Raw genomic sequence first — 19,826 nt, 5'->3', positions numbered from 1 at the left:
AATATTATGATGAATAAGTAAAACTAAATCGGACTCGAGGTAAGATTTCATTTAAACCTCAGTGACTAAATACACATTAGATGTTTCTTATCAGTTCTTTGATCGTTCAATAACATTTCTATTCTTGAAAACGAAGAGGGAAGAACAATGGCAGAATCTTCACCAACATCAACAAAAGCAAGAAAAAACAGGAGATGGAGTATTGCGACACCTCCATGTAAGTAAATACAAATAAATAAATAAAACAAATAAAAAACCAGATGAAGAATGAATTAGTGCATGAATAACTTACAGTCTTCTCATATAATATTTGATATACAGTTCAAGAGTGAACAGTAACAGATAAAAACATTTAAAATCAATATTGCTCCTTCGTGTATTTATTTATTTATTTGGTACAGTAAGTGTTCGTGTAATGAGCTTCACATTAGGCTACTGATCACTTTCTCTTGGTTTGCAGTAATGACCAGCTGACTGTACATGATCTCTCATATATTTGAGTTTCTTCAAAGACGTCACTCAATGTATTCTTTACATTCAACCAGCTTCAGCGTCATGAGATTCTTTATAAACAGTATTAAATGAGTTCACGGGAGGCTTGTTCAGTCTTTTCCTTCACTGTCCACTCATCCATTTATAATAATAGACTAATAATAATAATTATTGTTATTTCAGTCCTTCAAGCAAAAGCCATTAGATAAGAAAGTCAAATGTGTTTCCAAACTTTAGACTAGTAGGTGATTTATCTTCATCATTTCTCTCTCCAGTGATGTCTTCCTCCAGCGGTCCACTGACGGAGGAGCTTCAGTGCTCTATATGTCTGGACGTGTTCACTGATCCAGTCTCCACTCCATGTGGACACAACTTCTGCAAGACCTGTCTGAATAAGTGCTGGGACAACAGCCAGACCTGCAACTGTCCATATTGTAAAGAAACATTCAAGCACAGACCTGATCTCAAGATTAACACCACACTCCGGGAGATTGTAGATCACTATAAAAAGAAAAGTCCTGAGAAAAAAGCTGCAGTTCTGTGTGACGTCTGTGAGGAAAGAAAGCTGAACGCCCTGAAGTCGTGTCTGGTGTGTCAGAGCTCTTACTGTGAAACTCACCTGGAGCCTCATCTGAGAGTGGCAGGTTTAAAGAAACACAAACTGATCAATCCTGTGAGTAATCTGGAGGACTATATATGTCAGAAACATGAGAGACCTCTGGAGCTGTTCTGTAGAGATGATCAGACATGTGTGTGTTCGATGTGTGCTTTGAAAGACCACCAGAACCACAACACTGTTTCTTTAGAAGAGGAGAGTGAAGAGAAGAAGGTAAAAGTTACTGACAAACTGACTTTAAATGGCTCTTATCATGAGGAATCACATGTTCTTTGATATAAGTGACCAATTATGAAAACATATTGTGTGTTCTCTGTCTATAGACTCAACTGATGAAGACACAGAAAGACACACAGCAGAAGATCCAGGACAGAATCAAGAAGATTCAAGACGTCAAACACTCGGCAGAAGTCAGAAAAGTGAGTTTAAAATAAGTGAATTAATTTAAATACCTATTATTTTTTTGTTGAAATGTTGTTGGATTTCACACTCACGGTCGCTCTACTGGTCTGAATATCGACACGTCTGTGATTCGCTGATCACTTAGTAAAGTAATAACACATCTCTCCTCAACAAGACACATGATTTGAGGAATCATTCAGTGCAAACGGTGCAGAATGAGGGGTTTTGAAAACCGTCTAAAACACTGAAGTATGATAAATAATAACACTGATTCTTCTCTTAGCAAACTCCACTAATAATGTGTTGATGGTCCTGGTTGATAGAGAAACACAGAGAAGGAGAAAGCGGCCCGTGTGGAGCTCTTCACTGATCTCATCCGCTGCATTGAGAGATGTCAGACTGAACAGCTGGAGATGATGGAGGAGCAGCAGAAAGCAGCAGAGGAACAGGAGGAAGAGCTCATTGAAGAGCTGGAGCAGGAGATCACTGAGCTAAAGATGAGAAACACTGAGCTGGAGCGGCTCTCACACACTGAAGATCACCTCCAGCTCCTACAGGTCAGTCAACATCTCTCTGATCAATGATAATGCCGTATATGACACCAGAACACTCCCCATGCTGAAGCATTTCTCCTCTCTCCTGCTGTAGATTTACTCATCCCTGTGCAGCTCTAGAGACACCAGGAACTGGTCTGAGATCAGTGTGAAGACTGAGGAGAGTCTGGAGACTCTGAGGAGAGCTCTGACTAAACTGCAGGACTCTCTACAGGAGAAACTCACGCTAACTGGTACGACAATATCAAACACACCGTACAGATAGACACATTTATCATCTTTTTATCAGGGCTGACAACTCAGGCATTCAGAGTGAGACTCACACAATTGACACGGTTCTCAAGCATTCACTCGCATCCATATTCTCACACAGTGAAAAAACATTGCGGAGCAAAGAGGACACACACACAAGACAGACAGATAAGACAGAGAAGGTTACTTTTTTATACTTTTTTTTATTGGGAAACTGTAAAGATGAACATTAATATTTAGTTAACTCTGAGATTATTTGTTCTTTCAGTTTTTCCATCAATATATGTGAATACATTTCCTAAGGGTTTCCATAAACAGTTGCAAATCAATTTAGCAGAGAATCATTTTAAATGTTTCACCAAAACTACAAAAGCAGAAAATCAAATGAATAGACATCATGTGTTTAAGAGGCAGATTTGATCTTCATGAGAAGAGGGATGTGTGTGAAATATCAGGCCTGAATCTCCAACAGCTTAGCAGTGCTAACACACACACACACACACACACACACACACACACACACACACACACACACACACACACACACACACACACACACACACACACACACACACACACACACACACACACACACACACACGTTGATCAGATAAAACATGATGTTGTTCACAATTCTTTAAATATAACATTAAATCTTGTCTATAACTCCACACATAAACATGTCAATGATCTGCTGATGTTTTATTGTCATGTGTCTCTACAGATGTGAAGAGGATGCAGCAGTATGCAGGTACAGTTGCTGTCTGCACTACACTACATTACATTCAGATACTCACAGCTTCATCACTGACCTACAGTATGATTAAATATTACAAACATCATCACTAAATATCTGGATTAAGATTCATATTCTGTTTTCTCAGTGGATGTGACTCTGGATCCTGATACAGCTCATCCTAAACTCATCCTGTCTGATGATGGAAAACAAGTGAGACATGGAGACATTATACAGAAACTCCCAGACAATCCAGAGAGATTTGATAGATGTGCAAGTGTCCTGGGAAAGGAGGGATTCTCCTCAGGGAGATTTTATTTTGAGGTGCAGGTGAAGGGAAAGACTGAATGGGATTTAGGAGTGGCCAGAGAATCCATTAACAGGAAGGGAGTGATCACACTGAGTCCCAGTAATGGATGCTGGACTGTGCGGCTGAAGAATGGGAATGAATATTGGGCCTGTGCTGGTCCCTCTGTCTCTCTGTGTGTGAGAGTGAAGCCGCAGCGGGTCGGTGTGTTTGTGGATTATGAGGAGGGTCTGGTCTCCTTTTATGATGTGGAGTCCAGCTCTCATATCTACTCTTTCACTGGTCAGTCTTTCACTGGAAAACTCTATCCATTGTTTGGCCCGTGCCTTAATGATGGAGGTAAAAACTCAACTCCACTGATCATCACACCTGTCAAACACAATACATGAATTTATAGCCCTAATATGAAATAATTGATGAAAATAAAGTTTCACGTAATTAATGTTTAAAAACATCAAAAATATATTTTCTTACTCAAAGGATGAGAATCATTTGTTGTTGCTGCTTTTCATCAGTGATTCAGCATCTGAATAAAGACATTCATTTATTTTTGTCTCTGTTTTATTGTGTCCAATGTAGCAAATTAGCTCTATGAAATATTAATAACCAATCATAACTTGTTATAATTGATTATGAATATTTGGATCAGTTAATCGGATTAACTTGATGTAGCTACATTAACATTACAACCAATTACTCAGATCATCCCGTGAACCCTCAATATTGGTTATTAATTGATTAATAGAAATGTACATTTCCGGGGCATGGGAAATGTCTTTCTTACTTATACTACTAAGAGCAAGTAGCCAAACATCTATGATTATTGACTCCGGATATGAGCTTGAGACACAGACAACCTTACGTGTGATATGAACAAGACTTTATTAACTAGACTAAACATTTAAACTACTCTAACATACACATGCACACAGTTCACCAAGGGGAAGAGCTGAAGCAGAATACAGGAAAGCAAGAGGTTATAGCATTGTTTGAATTATCAGCAGATCATCAGCCTTGAGCAAACCATCCGTTTAGTTCTAACACACACTTCTTTAAAAGGTGTAAGGACACTTAATGTATCAAATAATGAGACTAAGTTTGATACTTGCATGTCTCGTCCATTTGAATTAAACTGTCCTGATGCAATTTGTTGAGGCTCCAGTTGATCTTTGCTGATGTTGTCTTGATGAGAGAGAACCAGTGGGAGTCAGAGTCTCTTTGGTGAATGAAAGACAAGGCCGCAGCCTGGCACCAGCTTGGGGGTCCTTGGGGGACTTCTAGTTCAGCATCATCTTCACATTAGGACTTCTCAGGAAGGACCACGAGAGTAAGAGAGCGGAGGGAGAGAGAGAGAGGCGGATCTTGTGATCAGTGATTTTATAGCGTGAAGATGTCACAGCCTCTGGGGGTCTGTGAGCCAATAAGAAGTGTTTCCTTTGGAGGGAAATTTGTACGACCCATTGTGTTCTAGGAGGCATTTGAATATGTAATTTCATTGGGTGTTTAAGAGAAGAGTCTTCAAGATTCTTATAATACTAATGCGTCACAAAGTTAGCAAAATGTAATGTAAATTAACAAATGAGGGACGAAGTCTGGAGTTTATAGAGACCAAACGTGCCACACATGATTTTGGTTAACCATAGTTTGCAAAGTTTGAAAAATTAACCCATTAGAGTTTACAATACAACATAAGCCAAACCACATTAAAGGAAAATCATGAGATGGGAAAATTAGATGCATGTTTATACATTTCTCAAGTGGTTATATATATATATATACTGATTGGTCCAGACGCTACATCATGGTTGCCACATCTGTCAAGCTTCGAACAGGACAAAAAAAGCTCTTAAATGTAATTTGTGTTCATGTATATTCAAATATTGTGCATCAAGATGCATCACTCCAAGTTTGATGTAAATGATGCACATATCTCCTAACCAAACCTGGTGTTTAAATGTGTAATGAGATTTGAGAGCTGTAATGAGCAGAAAGATTGCAGTGAATTCTTCTAATTTAATCAGTTCCAGACACAAATCGGGATCCAAAAGTCTCATAGTGGACTCCTTTTTACATCGCTTTTTGTGACGCTTGGGAGAAAGTAACACGGTTTTGGAACAACATTAGGTTGACTATCCTTTAAAGAAAACTTTCTAATCCCACAGAGAGATGTTTCATAACATATATTGTGTCATCTCTACTAGGCCAGATGAACTGTAATTGCTCCACCAGAAGTGAGAACGTCGGCTCAAGATCAGTGAATAAGGTACAGAATGATACAGCCGGTCCATGAGTCTGCACGTCATGTTCATTGTCACCAAAAGCAAGATCCTGATACAGATGATCTATGTATCTGCACGTCATATTTATTGTTCATCTCAAGAGTCACTGTTGTAAGGTTGGAAATAATCCAAGATTATTTCAATGCAACAAAGACACTTTCTTTTCATTAAGACATTTCCAGCATAGCAGTGATTGGGACAATGGAGGAAATTGTGATGGTCTGATTGGTCAGTTTGAATGTCTCACGCCTCGGTGATGGGGACACGGTGGGGGGAGAAATGACAAAACTGGAGGGCAAAGGGTCTTCACTCTCTTGTCTTTGGATGCCAAGCTGGGGAGAGGGTCTCTCTCCCTCTCCCTCTCGCTCTCTCTCTTTCTCTCTCTCTTTCTCCCCCCCTCTCTCTCTCTCTCTCTTTCTCTCTCTCTCTCAGGTAACATTTATGCTGGGTACAAATGGTTTAAATTCTCATTACATCATGTTGTAACTATTTAAGTGTAAACATAACCTTATTGCACATTGAACTTTTATTTAATTCATGGAGTCAGATTAAAACGAGATAATTGCATATGAGAACCTGTGTCTTATTTAACCAAAATTCCTTTAAAACGCTGGAGAGACTTGAACACGCGCTTCCTTACCGGCTATTTGGAAACCGGAAGTTGGGCCGAATAGCCGGCTTTTACAGTGGTGACCCCGACGTGATACTCAGATGGATTTCGCGAGCAAAGTTCTTTCCAGCAAAATGGAATGCTAAAATCAACACAGAGGTTTGAACATCTTCTCTTTCTTCCGCCGCTGTGCTAAGTTCAACTTTTTCTACCTTTTTAGAAGTGTTCAGAAAATGTTTGTTCTTTGTCTAGAAACACGCATGAGGATGTGATTAGATTAGCAGCAGCGCAGATGAAGAATGAAAACACTTGAATAGATTTTAAAGATCTCCTTGTTTGCCTAAGCAACAAGAAACAAAACCTAAAATTGGAATAACATCTTCCAAATAATGAATAACTCGACGAAGAACCGAAAAAATAAACCCTAAAAGTTATAAAATCAGCCGCATATCTTTGCCATTATTGCATTGGCTTATACAAAGAGAATGAGCAAACAACAGAAATAAAAATCTAAGTTTGTAAACGATCGAAAAATGCGTGATTTTATAAATAAAAAGGCAGGTCGATGAACTGTTTATGAAAAGCAAAGAAGTTTGGAAAAAATAGGATGACATGATTTACAGGCTAAAAATCAGTTTTAGGCTAAGCTAAATGCTAATGCCATGCTGCTTCCAAACGCTTAACCCTTTGTGTCGCCGGCCCACCGGTAGGCCCAAAACTACATTGAAAGCATTAATATCCTATACTAAACCTAAACTAATCTTGACAAAATCTATATTACATTTGAAAGCTTAAACTTTAACACAGATGAGATTGAAAAGCATTAAATAATTGTTAATTTTCAAATTTGTAACACAAGAATGAATTTAAAAATCCTGAAACAACAAAACACTCATATTCAAAGTTCCAGAGAACGTTGCGCATTAGGGTTCAGAAACTCTGAATCTTGAACAAAATTTATGCATTATTACGTTTGAATTAATTCTAAATGACTCAGAGATTGTTTTTCCCAAATAAGATTGACGGATTCGTATGTTACCACAAGGCTGCTTCAGAGTTTAGCGACGGCTAAAAACTGATATCAGGAAGTTTGCAGGCTGCTTGGGTGGGAGGATGAGTATGTCCGTCTAGGACCAGTTAGAGGCTGGTCGATTAATCTAGCTTGGATGCTTCCGATGACTTCTGTTCTAATTTAATGTTACTGTAAGTAAGTGCACGTGAACCATCACGGGCTTGGCCAATCCAAAGCCATTAAAGAAGAAGTAAAGTTAATCTACTGGCGTCTTTAATGGTGGCCAAAACCTACTAAAGTAAAACCGTTGAATTAAGTTCCTGAAGGGCATCCTTGAGGGCTACTGAATGTATCTTTGATTGTTGCATGTAGGGATTACGGCAAAATCCTAGATATGTAGCCATTTGCCTCTGCTCCTGATCTTCAGGACTGAACGCTTGTGCCGGAGACCTACTGGGTAAGGACCTCAAAGCGACATAGTTTCCTAATCTAAGCGGGTAAAATAATATTAAAGAGTCAAAAGAGAATAATTAAATATTAAAATAGTAATTTTGCCTTTCACGTAGTCCTCAAAGAGACTAAAAATGAAAGAATAGGCATTTAAAAAAACGAATACTTTGACAATAAAGTTGTTCCAGAGACCAGAAATAATATTATTTACCTTATATTATTTTAAATATAACATAATTGTATTATAACTCGAATTCTAATATACATTGTGTTATAATCGCCAAGCAGGGCATTAATTGGAAAAGTGTGACATCAGTCTTTATAATTAGATTCTATTGGGATGTTAACCAGTGCCAAAAGGGCAGAGGATGTGCTTTTATGTTTGCAAATAAGTGTGGCACAGGTAACAGCCAAATAAAACCGAATCTGATCAGAGAAGTAAATTTACGAGGAGGGTGTGAAATGCTAAACAGCAGACAGATACCACAGTTTCTTGCAGGTAAAAAAATATCTGCACTAACAAAATGTGTGAATGACACCATAAAACAGGCAACACCGATCCAGGTGAACAAATTTCTGCCTACAGATCTGATTGTAATGAGCAACTTAAAATGACAATATGAGTAATAAAAACTCAAATGAATCCAGAAGATTTCCCCAGCAGAACTGGGATCTCTAATGCTCATGACACAAGCAGACTGTGAAGACTGAACCAAGAGCAGCTTTAGGTGTCACACATTGTCCTGAAACAGCAACAATTTAGACCTGGTCAATGAAACTCGGTTTCATGTGAAAACAGGAATTAAAAATTTTAAACTGTTGAAAATATCTGAATTAACTGTGGTTTTCTCTGCATTTGTTTCTGTCTCAAGTTTTAACACTGAAATCCCTTGGAGGATGGACGCCAGGACGGGCCGGACTCCACCTGCACCGAAGCAGGACGAGATTGTTAGAACATAACCTGAGACTCGGGAGATGGGTGAAAAGACAACTCGAGGCCACTCACACATCACAGTAACACTACTGCATAACTGTGGCCTCCCAGTTAGAACTGGATCCAAATTTACAACACAATTATCATATTTGATTCCACCCATCTCTTAGGCATGAACACTGAACACACACCTCCATTTACCGCTGAACACTACACATAAGAAGATAAAGATGGCATAGAGCCCAAAAGTGACACTTCACTAATGATCTATTGTCCATCATCACACTGAACAGATTCAGACAGCTTCACACACATAGGATGGCAAAGCTGATCCCATGATGACAGTAAACATTACCGACTCATGGGAAAACACTGTAACGTACACATGAATGGCTACAGTCACAAATTGATAATACAAATTCTAAAGCAAAGACAGACCTGCTATTAAAATTAAAAAAATGTTTAACTGATTGTTATTGGTGTGATTGGAAAATCATAGGGCCCATGATTTCTCAACAATGCCTCTAATAACAGACACATTATAAAAACAAACTAGATCTGAAGTGTGAACGCTTCAATCAATCACAAAAAATTACAATTCAACCCTGTCATCGACTGTGACTTAGCCAGCCACACACACACACACACACACACACACACAAAAACACACACAAAAACACACACACACACCAAACTGTCATATGACTAAACACACACACAAACAAACACACACACACACACACACACACACACACACACACACACACACACACACACACACACACACTGTTACAAGAAAGATCTCCATTCTTGTATTATGCCAAAGTCACTTCTTAAATCTGCATAGGTGGCTTACATTGGAAGATTACTGAACAAACAATGATTATTATATGTATTTCTTCATGATTTTGATTGAATATTATTATTGATATTACATGAAATTTTGTTGAATACACCTTGCATATTTGTATTTTGACCATTTGACCTACAACAATGTTTTTGGACATTGATTAAACTGAATCTCTGCGTTTGGGTTACACTAAATATTTTACAGAAACTCTACATGAAATGAGGTTATAAACCAGCATTGTTGATTTGTTGTGATGAAATTTGTTTGAGTGTTTCCTGAAACAGTGTAAGAACTTGTTGGTCTTCGTTTGTCCTCCCTTGACCGTGTTCCTAAATACTTAAGGGTTTTTTGCCAGAGACAAATTTGAATCTGACCATATCAACCCGTTGACCAATGACAAATGCCATATGTCTACTTTTGCTGTTTGTTGTATTGGATGCTCTCTTAAATCACAGGATCACTGCTACTGAAGTTATGTCCTGTGTCCTGGTTCAGAAAGACACAACTGCCAGATTGCTGTCCCACTCGTTTGCTCCCAGATTCAGTGCCTGTTCTTGTGGAGGTGTGATGGATGAATTGCACATCTATGAACGGTGAAAGACCATTTGATGGAGCCTCTTCATGCAGGGCTGGATGGTGAACAAAGACTGAACACTGACAAACTGTTATTGCCACAAAGCCTGGACGAAAAGTCTGAAGATACAACTGCACACACCAGAAAGCATGTCTCTCTGCATCGTGCCACCTTTGAATTCCATCTGTATTGCCAATGGTGCCAAGCGGCGGACTGTAAGGTTGGAAATAATCCAAGATTATTTCAATGCAACAAAGACACTTTCTTTTCATCAAGACATTTCCAGCATAGCAGTGATTGGGACAATGGAGGAAATTGTGATGGTCTGATTGGTCAGTTTGAATGTCTCACACCTGGGTGATGGGGACAGGGTGGGGGGAGAAATGACAAAACTGGAGGGCAAAGGGTCTTCACTCTCTTGTCTTTGGATGCCAAGCTGGGGAGAGGGTCTCACTCCCTCTCCCTCTCGCTCTCTCTCTTTCTCTCTCTCTTTCTCCCCCTCTCTCTCTCTCTTTCTCTCTCTCTCTCAGGTAACATTTATGCTGGGTACAAATGGTTTAAATTCTCATTACATCATGTTGTAACTATTTAAGTGTAAACATAACCTTATTGCACATTGAACTTTTATTTAATTCATGGAGTCAGATTAAAACGAGATAATTGCATATGAGAACCTGTGTCTTATTTAACCAAAATTCCTTTAAAACGCTGGAGAGACTTGAACACGCGCTTCCTTACCGGCTATTTGGAAACCGGAAGTTGGGCCGAATAGCCGGCTTTTACACTGTCATACAGTAGAAACAGATTTGTTAGTTTGTTGATGTCTTGCCGGCAACTAACGCTGCATTGCTAGTGTCTAGTAAACGCATAAAGGGACTCCGTTATCTCAGACTATAAGCCACAATTTAGCTCTAAGAGTTTAATAAAGCCTTAAAGCACATTATTTGTAACTAAGAACTTCTATAAATGCAGTACAGCAATAAAGCCTGAGAGTTATTTCACATTTAGAATTGTTTTTATCATCAATTAATGAGAAATGTTATGTAAAGTTATCATCCAAACCGCTTTATCCCTATTATGCGTATGGATGGGTAAAGGAAGGTTCAACAGTGGCATTATGTAATTACAGAAATGTGAAGCCATTCACAATAAACATGAATAGCTTAAGCCAGGTTCACACTGCGAGATTTATAATAGTCCTTTTCTATTGTTCCTTGTGCAGACTCACTGTGTGAACATGATTCAGATTTTAGCCTAGGATCAGATGAGTCTTTTAGGATCTGCATAATTTGTCTCAGACAGCCAAATCCTGGCCAAAATCATACAGTGTGTACCCGGCTTTATTAGCTCTGCCTTAAGATGGGGCAAGAACATGAAATCCAATGTTTGTTACAGAAGTAGGAACTTGTAGTATGAACAAAAGGTTAATCCCCATTTAGAAATTGAAGTATGAACGTTATGAATGTATTCTGCATCATATCGCTTTGAGCCAGTGTTTTGCAGCCCTGGTTTCTTTGTCCGTGAATGTGAAATGCGTGTGTACTGTTGAGCTATAAACCAGGGTTTTGGAAACAGATTTTGGGGGCGTTTACACGACACTGTTTTCAACTAAAAACGGAAAACTTTTTGTGCGTTTTTGGCCGTTCATTTACATGGCAACAACATTTTTTCCCCCCAATTTTTTTTGAGTACGTTGTTGATGTGTAAACGTGCCCTTAATCTGGTCCTTCCTATCCATGATTTACATGCGTCTCGCTTATGCACTTTCAGACTGTTTTGATATATGTTCTCAAAATTTTAAATATGTCCTGCATTACATGTTCATAAGTATTTGACATTTTGCATTTTGTGTGTGTAATTTTATGAATTGTGTACTTTTTGCCATATTGAATCCCTATGCTGACTGTATGATCATTGAAAGTATGAAAGACTCGCCAAATCTTTATATTCCTAGTGCATTTTTAGGGCTGTTCTTTGTTTTAAAGAAATGCACTGTCATCACTGCAGAGAGTGAGTATTGAATGTACGTTTTATTTGCACAATTCATTCTGCATTATTTTTGCAATAAGATTTTTTTCATGAACCATTTGAGTGTGTTCATACATCAGTTGTACATACTGTAATATGTTAGAAATATGTTTTGCATTTTATGTTGTCATGTTTGGTTTCATTGTCTTCTGTTTAATTTCTAGTTATGGTTTTCTTTGTCTCTGTTTTGCCTAGTTAATGATTAGTTGTCATGGTTACTAATTAGTGTCTCACCTGTTCCCTGTTTGGTTGATCCTCTAGCCTGTGTATTTAAGCCCTCTGTGTTCTGCATTAACAGAGTTTGTTGTGTTCTTGTTATTTATTTAATAAATGCTGAGTGTCTTCATTTATTCTGCGTCACACTTCGTTCTTGTTGGATTAAGCAACAAATCACTATGACTATGTTTCAAACTAGTTTATTTTTCATCTACACATAAAATTCTATATTTTTTTTTTGGAATAAAACCAAACCTAGATTTGGGTTTGCACATTGTTGTTGATTCCTGTATGACTGACCTTGTCAGTTGACAACAGGGACATGTCTTTTGTTTTTTCTTCCAAAAAGGCATATACAAACAAATCTGATAATCTGATTAAATGGTGGATGCACACAGTTATTCCCTGATGTATATGATTACTCTCAGTCAGAACAGCAGACTTTAATGTCTATTAATGCTCACCATTATGTATTTGGATGTCACATTCCCAATGTTTATTTTCATGGATAAACATTGGGAATATGAAACGCATCATTAAAAATACAATTTAAAAAAAAAAAACAGTGTGCAATATTTACACTTACATTAAATATTGAACAGAAAGCGAAACTTTTTGAAAGTTTCAAAAATATTAGGGTATACAAATATACAAATATTTGTATAAAGTATATATATTTGTATACAAGTATACAAGTTTGTATACAAATTATAATATTTGTATAAATATTTGTATAAAGTATACAAATATTAGGGTGAATTTTAGCAAAAGTGGGACATTATGAAGTAAGACTTTTTTTGTTTTATGCTTATCTGCCCTTTATATGCTCTCTCACACTTTTACTGATGATCTGTTTTTACTAAAACACACATAAACAAACAAAAAGCATCAGATTCAGATCATTATTGCTTAGGTTGTTTTGGTAAATTTATGGCAGGTAAGCCACTGTCTGAAGCCTTTGCGCAGGTAAAGGGAAGAGTTTCTCTTGACCAATCAGCGTTCAGTGTGGCTGAGAAGGTTCATGGTCACGTGTGTGAGGAACAGCTGATGCTTATATATCCAGTCCAGTACTCTGGACACTCCAGTCCAGTTAGTGGCGGTAATGCATTATTAAACTTCCAAAATCCCAGAAGAAGAAGAATGAGATTCTGGCTCGGGTTTCAAACGAAAGGAATTCACTGATGATTCTGTCACTCTTGACACTCTTGTCTGAGATCGAGAGGCCGCGGCGCGTTCACGTGTGCTTTATCGCGCTGTAGAACATGATGATGCTGACGGTGTTACTGTTCCTGGGAGAACTAAATGGAATCAATACGACTTGTTGTCTCTGTTACATTTCTTTGCGCATTACCAATGTTCAGTGCGTGCGGTAAGTAAATTTATTTGAATAACGTTTTTTTTTAAAATATATATATATAGCCTATAGTCTATATTAATGAATGGCGCAGATGTAATGGCGGTTGAATTTTTAATAAAGTTAGTGAAGGTTTAAAGTGAAGCAACGCCCGTGATGAGACTCGACAGGGAGTGTTATTTTTGATTGAAGGGAGATGTGAGAATATTTGAGCCTAATCAGGAGTTCAGCGAGGATTTTTTGTGCATATTAGTTTAGTTTTGTGCATTTGTAGCTTTCTTTCTCTCTTGTCCAGTGATAAGAAGGTGTCTCCTCATATTGTCTGAAACTCTAGCACGAGCGGTAAAAGCTGATGTCAGAATGGCATTAAAACATGGACATCATCAGCACAGAATTAAAATGGCATTACATTCCTCCTGCCTTCAAAACAAGATTGCAAAGATTCCTTCTGCCGTGGTCACTGCCCTTGCCCCCCACACTTTGAAGAACTTGAAGTTAGGCGCGTGTGTGTGTGTGTGTGTGCGCGAGCGCGCGCTACTCCCGTTATTTCAATTGCGTGTTTTTTTAAAGCTGCATTTACCGGCGAAGTTCCGGTTGTTTTGACGTAGTTGCTGCTTGACATCTGGTCCTTCTCCTGCGGAATGCGATGGTCGTAACAGAAGGGGAACTCCCATGTAGGCCTACTCGGGCTATTAATGGATCGACTGTCCCGGGACAAAATAGCAAATGCGGTGACATTATATGGGCGACGTGGGAATTCGAAAACTCAATGGCATTTGCATGTCAATGCATCATGTTTCCGCGTGGGTCAGTTCAGCTCGTGGAAGCGGCGCCCATAATTCATTGACAAAACTGTGAATCTAAAGTTTCACAGAAATGCTTTTGCATTTTTCACGGTTTGTGCAGTTTTGTATTAAGAAACGTGGAAGTTTATATGGATATAGTAGAACCGCTTCTGATCGCAGCCATAGGTAACTTATTCAGAACCATCTCGTATAGCCTAGCAATGAGAAAAACAGTGTAAAAATAATAATAATAAAAACAAGATTGAACTAACCAAAAAAAAAAAAAGAAAGAAAGAAAAAAAGCCTACATTTGATTAAAATAAAAAAAATATTAAATATAAATACATTTTGATTTGAATAACGAACAGATTTGGTTAAAATAAAATATAGGCTATTAAAATAAACAAATACACTTTGATTTAAATAACTAATAAATACATTTGATTAAAATAGATGCATATAAAAAAGAAAATTTGATTTAAATGCATAGATTAAAATAGGCCTACATAAATTTTTAATAAATATAATATATTTCAATACATCTTGCAGTACATTAGGCTACTATAGTAAGAAGGAAGAAAAAAACACTAAATATTTTTTAAACAACATTTTACACATATGTACCTATAATAATAATTGGGTATTTTTATACATTAAATTATCTATCTGCATTGTAAATTTTAGGATGGGTGTTTGGGGATGATCAGATTTGGGGGTCCGTGGCGTGTGAAAGACTGCGCTTTGATCACTTTGGTGTGTTTCCACAGTATTCTTGTCTTGCATTTCTTTTTCTTCAGAGAGACATCTTCTCCAGTATGTTTACAGCGCTCTCTCCAAACCTGCCGGATCCTCCGGTCCTGAGTTCAGCGCAGTGGGTCTGTATGATGACAGGCGGATCTCTCACTACAGTAATGAAGAACAAACCTGGAAAAGACACCGTCAGGATTCAGAGATCTGGAGAGACACTGAAGAACCAGATGAATCTAGAGACTGGTTTATACATCTGGTTTATACTCTGGCAAACTGCACAAGATCCAAATGTGACGGTGAGTCTGTTGCTGAGTTCAGTGTAAAAAAAAATAATATATTTTTAAAAAATATATTTATGTTCGAATAGTTATTTATTGAAATAAATATTATTATTTTTGTTTATCAATAACAATATTATAATATATTTTTTAGGCCTCCATACACTACAGAGGAGAATCGGCTGTGAGCTGGATCCAGTGATGAATGTAAAAGCGTTTGATGAGTACAGATATGATGGAGAGGATTTCATTGCCTTTAATTCTGACACGATGCAGTGGATGGAGAAAAATCCAAAGGCAAAAGAAACCAAAGTGAAGTGGGACGCTGACAGATTTCATAATCCGCATCTTCAGTCATACCTCAGGAAGTGCAAGGACTGGATCTCCACATTTAATGATTCAATAATCAGTATGTGTTGATCTGATGACTTCAGTGTTCTTCTTTATCATTTTCAAACATTTAAAATGTCTCTTGATTAGACAGCAAATGGAATTAGTGAATTAGAAATATAAAAAAGTGCATGAGTCATATGGACTGACTACTTTTATGGTGGTTTGTGTTTGATTTTTCTTGTGTGTAGAAATAATATGGAATATTGTTGCAGTTTGATTTTATTCCTTGTGTTTCTTATTGCAGACGCACCAGATGTTCACATGTTCGCCTCTGAAGCTCCTCATGACCGAAGCAAGCTGAATCTGAGCTGTCTGGCCACTGGCTTCTTCCCCAAACACATCGAGATGAAGATCACATTGAACAACGGTAGCGTTGAAGCCTTCAGCTCCACTGGAGTCAGACCGAATGATGACCACAGCTTTCAGATGAGAATCAGTGTGGAGATTCACAGAGATGAAGAAGAGGGTTATGAGTGTCACGTCTCTCATAGCAGTCTGACACAGACACTTATAACACAATGGGGTAAATATGATGGTTTATACTGTATATCCTGATCATTTATCATTTTGGCTTCTTCACCTGTATTTATGATTGTAGCTCAGTCAGATTTTCTCAAATTAAATTTGGATTTTTTATTATTTTTTTTGTCATTGCATGTTGTTATGAATGCATAAAAATGGTAAAAAGCCTGTTGTTGTTTCCTACAGATGAAAAGCGCACTAATCGCAGTGAAGAATCTAGAAGGCATGGTTTGGCAGTAACTGCAGCTGTATTTGCACTGGTAGTTTTAAATGTGTTTTTATGGTGTATCTGCGCAGGAACGGCACACAAAGAGTTAAATGGTAAGTTCAAAATGTTTAAAACTATTTAAAGTAGTTCACCTAAAAATGACAATTCTGTCATCGTTTACTCGCCCTCATGTTGCTTCAAACCTGTACGACTTTCTTTTTTTCCACAGAACTGAATTATTCTTTTGTCCCTGCAATGAAGTCAATGGGGAGCAAAATAACATTGGACCCCATTGACTTTTATTGTGCGGACTAAAGAAAAACACATTCTTCAAAATATTTTAAACTGCTTTAAAATTCAGTGCCATAAAAGCTTATGAATTGTGAAACACAAAACAGTGAAGTCATGAGCTCAGCTTAATGCTAACGTTTTTATATTGTGTTGTATTTTATAATCTCTAGGCCGGATGAACTATAATAACATCTCCGGGTCACCAGAACTACTGAAGCCTGTTGAACGAAACTGGTTTCAGCGGCTACTCGGGTAAGTTTGAGCAAACTCTGCTTTTTCAGGCCCAAAAAAAGTGGATCACCTTTTAGGGGTGTTCATTTAAAATTTGATACTGGAGTTTTAGTCCAATAAGGTATTAATGCAGGTTTTTTTTTCTGCAGGCTGAAGAATTTGTGCTTTCATGAAAACACGTCAAGTGTGACGTGAAACAAGTTAGAATTTAACTTCACCGCTCTGATCAGGCCAAATAATGTGTGAGCTTTAGCGGTCAATATTGAATACAATTAGTTTTTTTTATATGGAGCCGGTTGCACCAGCTGCTTAAGGACATAGAAATATTTACAAAAGTCTCCGACCAGAACCATATATGATGTTTCTGTTACATTTTAAGAAAGAACATGTGAATAACTGACTTGTAAGCGGCTCTTCAGCACAAAAGCAATCCTTACGTCTGCATGCCAAATTTCAACACTATAAATCTAGTGTTGTTCCTGGTACAGCAGGCACACCACCTTAACAGTGCCGACAATTAAGTAGTTACAAACTTACCAGATCTGTTCTGTATATGCACTTTAAGCCGTGTTTCCCAACTCTGATCCTGTTTGATCCCTGCTGCAAATTTGGAGTTGGGAAACACTGATTTAAGCGTATCCACTTTGAGCTATCTATCTGTGATTCACTCAGACTGATAAATAATATTATGGATGAATGGTGTTTAAATTAATTTAATTTATTAAGCTATTATGCTATTTTAAAGGTTCCTAATGTAGTTTTAGAGGTCTCCTCCTACAATAGGTTCATATGCATCAAAGGTTTAATTTTCTCATAATATATTTCTCATAATCACCTAATTTCTCGAAGAGTCTGGAAATGGTTAATTCGAAGATTCGGCCTCTCTAAACTCCTCCTTTCTGTGAGCTACTCTGCTCTGATTGGTCAGACGGCCCAGTCTGTTGTGATTGGTCGACCTCTTCGGTGCGTGTCATAAACAAAACGGCCATTACCATATCTGAATCTCAGGATCTCCGGATCTTCCTCAGCACTTTATACACAGCGATACAAACAGTAAAGATGGCGTCGGGTTTTCTGTATCATTTCCGTCACGAGTCTCATGCTTTTGAAGTGGATTCACGCCACAGAACAGCGTCTTCTCAACACGAACCAAACTCTTCCCGTCTCAGATACAACTACAGTGTTTGAGGGTCAAAGTAGACGTTGATCCCCGTCAGCCAATGAAGAAAATGTAATTTTATCTATGTTTTGTTTTTTTCTGCAGTCTGAATTATATATTTACTCATCAATCCTCTTGGATCTATGTTATGTATCTTGGAGTTATGTTATGTGAAGCACAGTGGTCAACTTATGTTGTGTTTACTTGTGCTATATAAATAAAGGAAAGAAAGAAAAGAAAGAAAATGAACCAAACTCTTCCCGTCTCAGATACAACTACAGTGTTTGAGAGGTAAAGTAGACGTTGATCACCGTCAGCCAATGAAGATCACAGGCTGGCATTATGCAAATGTTACATTGTTACGTAGGTTACAGGAAGTGACTCGTTTCGGAAGTTGAGAAGTGATTCTTTCTTTTAGGAGACAATACGTTTATTTGTCGTGCACTTTGATCTTTATAACCGTATTATTTTATATTTTATAACCTTGATATTTTACATTCACAAACCGCTATATTAGTACACGCTACATGAAAGCTAATATCCCAAAAAAGCATATAGGGGCACTTGACCATGCACCATTCATCTTTTCTGAGGAAAATTCATTGGTCTAAATGAATCCCCATGCTGTATATTGAAGATTAGGGAGGTTAATGAATTATTGTGGATTGATTAATTGCTGTTGAAAATTTTCATTGAATAAGCTAACACAGATATTTAATAATTTGTGTCATTGCCTGTACCGTACCGAACGCCCTGTATATATCCGTTCATGTACTGATGCTAATACATGGATGTGTGTTTTGAGGTATTAACATTAATGATTTGAATGAAAATCGATTATTAATATTCTGGAGAATTCCTTGCAGTATTTAAGTAGCAAAAACTCAATATTTATAATAATATAATATTTACACACATATTACATGTACAATGGCTTCAGGTCTTCAGAAACACTGGACCTTATATTTTTAGTATAAAATATATTGAATGTGTTCATTTCATTTGCATTCAGAAGACCTCATTGTAAAATGTTAAAGTGTCAAATGTTTTTGTCTTTTATACAGTTATACACTGTTACTGTATATTTCTCATCTTTGTTTTGAACTATTTTCTTTGTTTGCCATGAAGCTGCAACTTGTTTGCAAATGTAAAATTATTTGTAATACCAATAAACCACTTTAAATCTGAAACTTCTCCTTTGTCAGTGTGTTTTTCAGGTGAGGTTTGCTTTATTTGAGGAAACGGGTTGTTCAATAAATTAATTAAATTACATCAATACACTGCTTTTCTAAAACTAAACAAAAGTTTAATATTTTATTTTGAAATCGCCACAGTGTAAGTTGCAGCCAAAAGTGATACTTATAAACATAAAGGCTTATCGTTTAAGTCAGAGGACATAAAAATAAATATTGACATCAATATTCCAGAAATATTGTATACTTTACACCCTCATGTTGTTTCAAACCTGTTTCACTTTCTTTCTTTTTTTTCTACAGAACTGAATTATTCTGTTGTCATGCAATGAAGTCTTTCACTTCACATT

The 19,826-nt window shown here is 37.4% G+C and overlaps 2 protein-coding genes across 3 annotated transcripts in view; both read left to right on the top strand.

Moving 5' to 3' along the window:
- LOC306986531 (uncharacterized protein) overlaps nt 1-3,906 on the top strand; it is a 28,816-nt gene extending 24,910 nt beyond the window's left edge. Inside the window, exons 12-18 of the mRNA XM_079589842.1 lie at nt 137-217; nt 768-1,321; nt 1,432-1,527; nt 1,834-2,067; nt 2,159-2,297; nt 3,032-3,067; nt 3,201-3,906. Coding sequence (XP_079445968.1) covers nt 137-217; nt 768-1,321; nt 1,432-1,527; nt 1,834-2,067; nt 2,159-2,297; nt 3,032-3,067; nt 3,201-3,748 — 1,688 coding nt within the window. The 3' untranslated portion in view covers nt 3,749-3,906. The remainder of the gene's footprint in view (nt 1-136; nt 218-767; nt 1,322-1,431; nt 1,528-1,833; nt 2,068-2,158; nt 2,298-3,031; nt 3,068-3,200) is intronic.
- A 9,484-nt stretch (nt 3,907-13,390) lies between these two features.
- Nucleotides 13,391-19,470, top strand: LOC306987283 (zinc-alpha-2-glycoprotein-like). Of its 2 annotated transcripts, none has more exons than XM_079591393.1 (7): nt 13,391-13,681; nt 15,249-15,497; nt 15,634-15,888; nt 16,117-16,395; nt 16,581-16,715; nt 17,064-17,149; nt 17,258-18,304. In XM_079591393.1, exons 1-6 carry the CDS (start codon nt 13,615-13,617, stop codon nt 17,147-17,149), a joined length of 1,071 nt encoding a protein of 356 aa, XP_079447519.1. In that variant the 5' UTR covers nt 13,391-13,614; the 3' UTR covers nt 17,258-18,304. The 2 variants fall into 2 exon arrangements, with proteins under 2 accessions (XP_079447519.1, XP_079447518.1); XM_079591392.1 differs by having other exon boundaries at nt 13,396-13,681; nt 17,064-17,145; nt 17,274-19,470.
- Nucleotides 19,471-19,826: the final 356 nt, after the last annotated feature.

This window comes from Phoxinus phoxinus (genome assembly GCF_949152265.1).
Source record: "Phoxinus phoxinus genome assembly, chromosome: 19".
Classification (NCBI taxonomy): Eukaryota; Metazoa; Chordata; class Actinopteri; order Cypriniformes; family Leuciscidae; genus Phoxinus; species Phoxinus phoxinus.
The sequence above is the reverse complement of the archived record's forward strand: the minus strand, read 5'-3'. Positions and strand labels throughout refer to the sequence as shown.

Bases quoted from the DNA above. Each gene is read 5' to 3' on its own strand.
- LOC306987283 (XM_079591392.1), top strand. From the start codon at position 13,615: ATGGAATCAATACGACTTGTTGTCTCTGTTACATTTCTTTGCGCATTA. The intron at 16,396-16,580 runs GTAAATATGATG...TGTTTCCTACAG, and splicing joins GACACTTATAACACAATGGG to ATGAAAAGCGCACTAATCGC. The intron at 17,146-17,273 runs GTAAGTTTGAGC...TTTTTTCTGCAG, and splicing joins TGGTTTCAGCGGCTACTCGG to GCTGAAGAATTTGTGCTTTC.